Below are 10,000 nucleotides of genomic sequence, written 5' to 3' on the forward strand. Positions count from 1 at the left end.
CTCTTCAAATCTGTTAATCCTTTTGTACAGTTTCAAGTATATTTATGTATTTATATAAGGCCTATATAGTATATATAGTATATATACACACACACACACACACACACACACACACACACACAAACACACACACATATAGAGTATATATTAAAAAATTGAACAATCTCAAAAGTAATCAAATCAAAAAGCTACATATTAAAGTCTCTATAACAGAGCACAAAAAATATTTTAAGAAAGTAAAAGTATCTTAAAAAAATGTCAAAATAAAACACAAAAATGAAATGTCAAAAAAAAAAATCTTAATAACAACTATATAAATATGAGCTGCTAACAACCCAACAATGATTTTATCTGTTCTATTGAAATAAATTAAAATGATTAATTATGTATAAAAACATGTTTACACCTGTTTTTATTGCTATGAGATGAACATTGGGAGGCAAATGTCACTTTAGGGTCTTTTAATCTTCCTGATAAAAAAAGACATATTAAAGTCTCCATAACAGAGCACTTAAATATATTTAAAAAGTAAAAATATCTTAAAAAACTTTCAAAATAAAACCCAAAAATGGTGTCAAAAGTACAAAAAATTATTTAAAATACAAAAATAAATCAAACAAAACACCAAAAATACAGTCCTGATAACAAACTAACTATGATTTTATCTGTTCCATTGAAATAAATTGATTTCAGGAAGTTATAAATGTCATGAAAATGATTAATTATGTAAAAAAAATTGTGTACACCTGTTTTTATTGCTATGAGATGAACATTGGGATTTAAATGTCACTTTAAGGTCTTTTAATCTTCCTTATATATATATCTTAATTCTTTATAGAAACATTAATGCATAGCTTATAAACCCGCTGTCCCATTAATTATTATTATCAACCACCTGCAGATACATTAAAGCAGAGGTGTCAAACTCATTTTCATTCAAGGGCCACAAACAGTCCAATTTGATCTCATGTGGGCCGGATCACTAAAAGGAAGGAAGGAAGGAAGGAAGGAAGGAAAAGGAGGCGAAGGAAGAGAATACAGGAAGGAAAAATGGAAGGGAGGAAGGACAGATGGAAGGAAGGAAGAAAGGGAGCAAGGACAGATGGAAGGAAGAAAGGGAGGAAGAAAGGGAGCAAGGACAGATGGGAGGAGGAGAAGAGAAGACAAGAAGGAAGGAAGGGAAGACAGGAAGGAAAAGAAGACCGGAAGGAAGGAAAAGAAGACAGGAAGGAAGGAAGGAAGGAAAATAAGGGCAGATGGAAGGAAGGAAGAGAAGATGGACCGATACAGATGGAAGAAAGCGATGGAAGGAAGGAAAAGAAGACAAGGAAGGAAGGGAGGAAGAAAGATAGGCAGGACAGACAGAAGGAAGGAAAAGAGGAAGAAGGAAGCTGGGCCGGATTGGAACTCTCGGCGGACCGGTTCTGGCCCACGGGCCTCATGTTTGACACCACTGCATTAATGTGATTAAAAATCTTCTGCATCGCCCCTTTAATATCCTTAAAAAATAATAAAGGACATATAGACTACATTAATATGCACGAGCCATGCTTCCTCTTTAATAAGAGAGTAAAAGTTGATAAACAGACAGAGAAGAGGTAGCAGCAAGAAAGAAAAGAAGAAGAAAAAAAAAGAAAAAAAAAGAAGCCAAACTGATTTGCATAAAGAAATAGAAAAGTTAAAAAGAGCACAAACACGCTAATTCAGCGATGAAATGAATTGAACGATCACTGCGGGAAGGAAAAAGCTCTTAGCTGATGAATCCTAATGAAATCTGACTGATAGTAATTATGCTGATGTTGTTCTGTGGACCTTAACCTTTTCACCAAAAAACTGAGAAGTCTGCAAATCCCCCCTTCCATTAACACCTGAGGGAGGAGGAGAGGAGAGGAGGAGGAGAGGAGAGGAGGAGGGGAGGGGGGGAGGAGGGAGGAGGGAGGGGGGAGGAAGAGAGGCGTGAGAAAAGGAGGAGAAGGGAGGGGGTGGGAAAAGTAAAGTGGAGAGAAGAGAAGAGGAGAGGAGAGTCGAAAAGGAGGAGAAGAAAGGAGAAAATGGATAAAGGGAAGAGGGGAAGAGTAGAACTAGGAGATGGGAGGAGGAGGAGGAGGAGGAGGAAAAAGGAGGAAACGTTGGGTGTGAAGAGGAGAGGAGGGAGGAGGGGGGGAGAGGAAGAGAGGCGTGAGAAAAGGAGGAGAAGGGAGGGGTTGGAAAAAGTAAAGTGGAGAGAAGAGAAGAGGAGAGGAGAGTCTAAAAGGAGGAGAAAAGAGTTGAGGTGGTGATAGAAGAAAGGAGGAGAAAATGTATAAAAGGGAAGATGTGAGGAAGAGAGGAGATGGGAGGAGGAGGAGGTTTGAGTAAAAGGAGGAAAGGTTGGGTGTGAAGAAGAGAGAAAGAGAAGAGAAAGGGAGGAGAAGAGGAAGAGGAAGAAGAGGAGGAGAAGGGGGAGGAGGAGGACAGTTGTGAGAACAGGAGGGGAGGAGTAGAAAAAGAAAAGTGAGGAGGGCGAGAAGAGGAGAGGAGGAGAGGATGGAGGAGAATAAATGAACAGTCTAATGAGAGGAGAAAAGAGTTGAGAGAAGAGGAGGAAAGAGGTGAGGAAGAGAGGAGATGGGAGGAGGTATTGAGTAAAAAGGAGGAGAGAAGGAGACAAGAGGGTGAGGTGGAAGAGGAGGACAGGTGTGAGAAAAGGATGGGTAGAAAAAGAAAAGTGAAGAGAGTATAGGACAAAGAAAAAAACGAGGGAGGAGAGTTGGAGAGAAAAGATACCTGCTGAACTCCTCTTTTCTCCTCCACAGGAGAAAAGAGGAGTTGAGGAGGTGTTAAAAGAAACGAGGTGGGGGATGGGAGGAAGAGGAAGGAGACAGGAGGAAGATGTTGAGAAAAAATTAAAGAGAGAAAGGATTAAAAGGAAGAGACGAGTAAAAATAGAGGTAAAAAGGAAACGAGCAAATAAGGCTTGAAAAAGGAGGAACGGTTGGCTGTGAAGTGGAGAGGAGAAGAGAGGAGGAGGATGAATGAAGATGAGGAGGAGAGGTGTGAGAAAAGGACTTCTCCTATGTAGAAAAAGTAAAGTGGGAAAAAGAAAAGAGGGAAGATACCTACTGAAGGAGAAAGGGAGGAGGATGGAGAGGAGAAAAATTGAAGAGATGCAGGAGAAAAGAGGAATTGAGGAGGTGATAAAAAAGAAAGGAGGCAAAGAGAGGAACTGGGAGATGGGACCAAGAGGAAGGAGACGGGAGGAGGTGTTGAAAAAAACATGAAAGAGAGAAAGGAGTAAAAGGAAGAGATGAGTAAAGATAGAGGTAGAAAGGAAACAAGGAAATAAGGCTTGAATATAGAGAGGAGGAAGAGGAGGAGGAGGAAGAGGAGAGGACAGGTTACACATATCAGCTTCCTCTCATGTCCGTCTGGCCTTTTATGAAAAACAGAAAAAAAAGAAAAATGGAAATGAGCGCGATGCACAGCGGCCTCATTACATTCCCAGCCACCGAGGGGCTCGACTCGGACTAATACCTGGAGTAGAGAGGTGAAGTGAGTATCAGGGCCTGTATAATGTCCTCAGATAGGAGATCAGTCTAATACCTGGAACACTAACCTGCTTCGCCGCTGCCGCCTTTCCTTCCTGCTGCGATCCGCTCCTCCCTCTCCTCCCCTTCTCCTGCCGAGCATCCACCTCTCCTCCTCTCCTCCTCTCCCCTCCTCCTCCTCCCTCCTCCCTATCTGCCTCTCTCATCGCCGAGCAGTTAATTTTGGGATTAATACGCGTGGCGGTGGCGGCTGGCTCTTTTGAGGGATTTGTAGCGGAGCTGCAGACACTTATCTTGGTCATTACGGCGCCCATATTGGATTCAAGCGTTTTAGTATCTGCCAAACATTCGGCTGCGGAGGAGTCTATCGGGGCGACACGCGCCCGGGGATTAAGATAAGGAGGCCCCTCATTACGACTCCTCTCCTCCTGCGGCGCGCTGACACTCGCAGCGGCCGCGACTTCTCCTCCAGCGACATCACAGAGGAGGTACGGGTCCTCACCTCGCCTCTCGTCGTGCTCGGCGCCAGAGGGAAGAAGAGGAAGAGGAAGAGGAGGAGGAGGAGGCGAGGGAGGGTTGTCGTCTCTTGGTTTGGAGCCAGAGGAAGAAGAGGAGGAAGTGGAGAATGAGCTGTAACAAGGCTCAAACAGAGGAGAGGATGAGCTCAGACTATCACCTGGTTTTTGAGACAAATAGCGAAGACTATCGATTGATTTGGAGCAAGGCAACTGAGCGAGACTCTCCTTCAGTTCATAGTCAGAGTCCAAGGAGGATAAGTAACCCCAACTCTCCTTTAGGGAGACCCTTCGTGGCTTTTTGGTGAGCACCATGCTGTAGCACAGAGGCGGACCCAGGTACACTTCCTCTGTGCACGGTGCAAACAGGGTCTCCTCGTCTCTGATGTCAGGGCTGGGGGGCAGAGACAGAGAGGCGGGCTTAAAATCAAGAGGGCAGAAGTTGTTTTCCGAGTCGAGCTGGGAGGAACGGGAGGGGTTGGAGTGATGGTGGGGGGGGTCGGGGAACAGGACGGGGCTGGGGCTGGGGCTGTGGAGGCCTTGTGTCGGTGTGGAGTAAGTGGGGATGGTGTAAGGAGCGGGGGTGGAGCTCTTGTCCTCGGAGCATTGGCTGACCTCGCCGCAGTCGCTGTCGTGGGAGGAGAGGGACAGGTAGGAGTAGAAGTCGCCTTTACGGAGGTGGAGAGGACGGTGGGAGTGTTCAAGGACCTGCAGGAAGAGAAAAAGAGAGGAAGAAGGAGGGAAGATGAGTTTAATGTGGGAATAAAATAAACGTATGAATAACTTGCACACATTCTTTATTTTTTGTGGATCAAGCATCACATTTCTGCTTTTAACCTTCCTGTCGTCCTCCCGGGTCAAATTGACCCCGTCTGTTTGACTGTTTTTTTCTTCCTCCCTTCCTTCTTTCCTCCCTCCCTCCTTTCCTTGCTTCCTCCTTTCCTTCCATCTTCCTTGCTCCTTTCCTCCTTTCTTTCCTTCTTCCTCCCTTCCATATTCCTTCCTCCTTTCCTTCCTTCTTGTTCCCTTCCTTCCTTCCTTCCTTCCTCCTTTCCTTCCCTCCTTCCTCCCTCCCTCCTTTCCTTCCTTCTTGTTCCCTTCCTTCCTTCCTTCCCTTCCATATTCCTTCCTCCCTTCCTTCCTTCCTTCTTTCCTCCCTTCCTTCCTTCCTTCCTTTCCTTCCGTCTAATAGGAAAATAATACAGGAAGGATGGAAGGGAAGGTGGAAGAAAGGAAGGACAGACGAACAGGAAGGAAGAAATAGACAGAAGGAAGGGAATGAAGACAGGAAGGAAAGTGGGCCGGATTGGACCCCTTGGCGGTCCGGTTCCGGCCCACGGGTCACATTTTTGACACCCTTGTCCTCGACTTTCAACACTGTGATGACAAACTGACCCCCCCCCCCCCCCGCCCCTCCCCCCCTCCAAAAAAAAAAGAAGTATGAAAAGTTGTGAGTGAATTTGCTCAGTGAGTTAGAGTAATTCAATAAATCGCATCACAGACCGTAACTTTTAGGATGTAATGACTAATAATTCCTTCAGTATCTGTTTCAAGTGAAGTCGTCTAAAAGCTAATCAGTTTCCACATTATTCTCTCAGAGGAGAAACTAAATCAGCCTGAACGCTTCTCCTCCTCATGTACCAAAAAAAAAAAAAAAGTAAAATATAAACACACCAAATATTTAAATTTGTTTTAAATATGCAAATTAAAGCTGGATTTGGTTTTCTGAATGAAATGCGTAACACACATAAACCAACTTTTTATATTATCTACTTGAGTTCTCATATTAAAGGTTATAGATCAGGGGTGTTAAACATGCGGCCCGTGGGCCAGAACCGGCCCGCCGAGGGATCGAATCCGGCCCACTTTCCTTCCTTCCTTCCTTCCTTCCTGTCTTATTTTATTTCCTTCCCTCCTTCCTTTCCTTTTTCCTTCCTTCCACCTGTCATTCCTCCCTTTCTTCCATCTTTCCTTCCTGTCTTATTTTCCTTCCTTTCATCCTTCCTTCCTTCCTTCCTGTCTTATTTTATTTCCTTCCCTCCTTCCTGTATTATTTTCCTTCCTTTCCTTTTTCCTTCCTTCCACCTGTCATTCCTCCCTTTCTTCCATCTTTCCTTCCTGTCTTATTTTCCTTCCTTTCATCCTTCCTTCTTTCATTCCCTCTTTCCTTCCTGTCTTATTTCCCTTTCTTCCATCTTTCCTCCTTTACTTCTTTCTTTCCTTCTTTTAATCCTGTCTTATTTTCTTTCTTTCCTTCCTTCCTTCCCTCTTTTCTTCCTTTCTTGTTTTCCTTCCTCCATCCTTCCTCCTTTCTTTCTTTCTTTCCTTCCTTCCTTCCCTCTTTTTCCCAGTCAACATGAGATCAAACCCGGCTATATGTGGCCCTTAAACACTCTAGGAGGTCAAACACGATGACAAACTCTCCTATTTAATAATAAATATCGTAATAAAACATATTTAAGTGTTTTCCAGCGTTTATACTGCACCTTGTCTTTGATCTGTGACAGAGAAGCAGGATTCTGGTCTGAGCCGGACCCGCTGATCTCGCTCTGGTTCGGCTCTTCGGTCTCTTTGCACTTCAGCGCCAACGAAGTCATGTCAATTATCTCCATCACAAAGTCGTGCACGTTCTCCTTCTTGTTCTCCTCTGCTCCGCGAGGATGGAGGCTGCAGCAGGAGGAGAGAGAGCTGTGCCGCTTCTTAGGAGGAAGGGACGATTCTTTATCTCTCACTTCTCTTCTGCTCTCCTCCGTTACGAAAGACGAGAACTTGAACTTCTCCTGGATGGTGATGGCTTTCCGACCGCCGTTGTGGGATCGGCAGTCCTCGATCGGAGAGAGTGACGGAGGCGAGGGGACGGAGGCGCTGTGGCAAGGTAACTCCCCTCTCAGCTGTCCCACCAACGAGGAGGCGCGGACCGACGGGAAGGGGAGGAGCTCACAGGACGGAGACGGAGAAAGCTGCTTCGTCGAGCTCGATTCTGTTTTAACGATGAAGTCGTCGACGTCTTGGACCGACTCTCCTGATTTGGGAAACACGTACGCCTCCCTGAGCGACTCGCCTTTCTTCGTGAACACGCTGGACTCCTCTCGGAGGAGCTCGTCGTCTTCGTCTTTCCCTTTCAAGCAGCTCTGGTCCACGTTTCCGTTTTCCACGTCGTCCACGAACTGGCTGATGTAGCTCCTCGTGATGTTCCTCCTGTTCTCCACCTCTTCCTCTTTTTCTTTCTTGTCCCGTTTCGTTTTGTTGTTGCCGCCGTTGCTGTTGGGAGCCGAGCGGTTCAGGAAGCGGCGCTGCTCCTTGTTCTGAGAGGAGGAAGAGGAGGAAGAGGAGGAGGAAGTGAAGTTGGAGGGCAGATTGGTCCCACACTGCAGCTCGTCCCGGAGGCCTGCTTCTGTTTTCGAAGCGGAGGAAGAGGAATTGCGAGGAGGTCTTATCCAACTCTGCAGCTCCCTCTTCATGTACTCCAAGCCAAGCACGTACGATCCTTCCATCTCCTCTTCGTCCTCATCCTCGTTGTCGTCATTACCGGAGGAGGCGCCGCTCAACCTCTCCTCCTCTTCCTCTTCGTCCTCTCCGTCCCGAACGCCGAGCTCCTCCTCGGTGAGCGTGAGCGTCGAAGAAGAGAGGAGATCACTGTCGTCCTCGTCTTCGTCCGTGCACGCCGACACGTTCACCACCATGCTCAGGCTCGCCGCGTCCGCCTCGTCCATCCCTTGTCTGTTTCCGTGGCAACGCTTCCTACAGGAGCCCGAGTTGGCGTTCGCCCCCGCGGCCATGTTGGGATCCAAAAAGAGGTGGCGGTGACTTTTGAGCGCGGCGAAATCTTCCGAACCCAGAGACGAGTCTTCGGCGCTGCTGAGCTCGGTCAGCGAGGCCGTCGCCGAGCTCTCGTTGATCAGCGACGGCGGACCTTTCCGCGAGGAGCCCGAAATCCCAGAGAGAGGGCTGTGTCGTCCGCCGAGGGAAGGAGAGGCGGGGAGTCGTCGGCTCTGCTGCGGAGAGCTGCTCCGGAGTGTGATATCAGAAACGCTGCGGGTCATCTTCCCTGCGAGAGGACTCTGAATGTTCTCCAGACGCTTCAGGAGATCCAGAGTTCTCCGACTGAGTTCTCCAGACGACGGTTCTCCTGGTGCTCCTTCGTTGTTCTTCTCTTGTCTCGCTTCGCCGCTCTCCACGTCTCGGCTCTGACCCAGGTCCAGCTCCCCGAGGCTGGCCACGCTGCCGGTTGTCTCCTCCACTTCGACGCTGCGGCTCGGGACCAGGCCGCTCTCCACAGAGGCGCTACGTTGCAGGAGGGAATCTTTGGACGGGAATAACTCGACACCGAGAGCCAGCAGGGATTCTAGAGACGATCCCTGAGATAAAACTGGACTCGATGCCCGGCGGCGGAGCACGGGAGGAGTCTCCCGTGCGGGCAACTGCTCAACTTTGACTTGTGTGTCATCACAGCGGGGCAGGAAGGACTTAGGTGAATCTACGCTGAGGGGTCCAACCTCAAAATCGGAGTCGGAGTCAGCTGGTGTTAAGATCCCGCGCCCGTTGATTAGGATCTCCACCGCTTCGCCTCCTCCTCTCCTGTGCCTCCTCTTTTTCTCCTCTTCTCTGTTTCTTCTGCTCTCGCTTCGGATTTCTTCCCTCCTCCGTCTTTGGTTGTAGTCTTTGTGCAGAGTAACGTGAACCACAGTCTCATCTCTGTCCTCCACCTCTTCCTCTACTTCCTCCACCTCTTGGATTTCAGAGTTGTTGGTAAGCGTTTCAGTATCGCCCGTATCGCTGACGATCCCGCTCTCGCTCTCAGACCGCCGACTATTCGCCGACTGGCCGCTTCCCCTCCCGCCTTCCCTCTCGCTTTCCCCTTCTTTACACCCAACAAACCACTCTCCTCCTCCTCTGTAGTTTGGCATCAGATCGCCGAGGATGTCAGGGAGCGACTCCATGGAGGAGAAGGAGGAGTCTTTGCTCAGACTCTTCAGCAGCAGATGTTGTTTCCTTTTTCCTGCTTTGGTTTTGTGCATCGTGGAGGAAGTGGAAGGAAGCGGAGGCTGTTTGTATAACTCCACATTATGGAGGCTGTACACCTGGTAGACGTTATTATTATTGGGGGGAAGAATTTGGGAGCCAACGCCGGGCTCAATCAAGGCCAAAAGACTCTGATGAGCTCGGTCGTCTCTCCGGATCCTGCTTGGTTGATCCCCGTTGGACAGAGCGGCATCTAAAGGCAGATTTGGTTGTGCGTGGAGGTTAAGTGTGAGATCTGATTCAGGTTCTTCTTCTTCTTCTTCTTCTTCTCTCGGTTCTGGTTCTGTGATTGTCATATCGGTTTCGTCCCATTCCCAGGAGTCGTCTGGAGCCGGCGCTACGACCGGGCAAGATGGGACGGGGCTGATCTGGTGGAGGTCGATGAGTCCCGGTTCCAGGAAGTTACCGGGAACCTGAAGATAAAAGGAAAGAAAGAAAAGAAAGGGAAGTGTTTGATTAGGATAAAAAGGGAAATTAGGCATCTCTGTGGCCAAAGCATAAAAATCATGAACTCTGAATGTTCAAGGTTTTAATCCTGCTGCATGTCAGAATATTCTCTTTCTTTAAAAAAATACTTTTTTTCTCAAGGACCTGTTGTCCTTGAGTCAAGGAAGGAAGGGAGGAAGAAGGAAGGGAAGGAAGGAGGAAGGAAGGAAGGGAGGAAGAAGTAAGGAAAGGAGGAAGGAAGGAAAGGAGAGAAAAGTAAGGAAAAGAGGGAGGAAGATGGAAGGAAGGGAGGAAGAAGTAAGGAAAGGAGGGAGCAAGGGAGGAAGAAGGAAGAAAAGGAGGGAGGAAGGAAGGATGGGCGGAAGAAGTAAGGAAAGGAGGGAGGAAGGGAAGAAGGAAAGGAGGGAGGAAGGAGGGAAGAAAGGAAGGAAAGAAAGGAGGGAGGAAGGAAGGAAGGGAGAAGTAAGGAAAGGAGGGAGGAAGGGAGGA

The 10,000-nt window shown here is 47.9% G+C and overlaps 1 protein-coding gene across 1 annotated transcript in view; it reads right to left on the reverse strand.

Moving 5' to 3' along the window:
• Positions 1-10,000, reverse strand: part of akap6 (A kinase (PRKA) anchor protein 6) — a 203,472-nt gene that overhangs the window by 35,660 nt on the left and 157,812 nt on the right. The window contains 2 exon segments of the mRNA XM_053336210.1: positions 3,596-4,750; positions 6,529-9,477. Coding sequence (XP_053192185.1) covers positions 3,596-4,750; positions 6,529-9,477 — 4,104 coding nt within the window.

The sequence above is a fragment of the Scomber japonicus genome, chromosome 16 (genome assembly GCF_027409825.1).
Source record: "Scomber japonicus isolate fScoJap1 chromosome 16, fScoJap1.pri, whole genome shotgun sequence".
Lineage (NCBI taxonomy): Eukaryota > Metazoa > Chordata > Actinopteri > Scombriformes > Scombridae > Scomber > Scomber japonicus.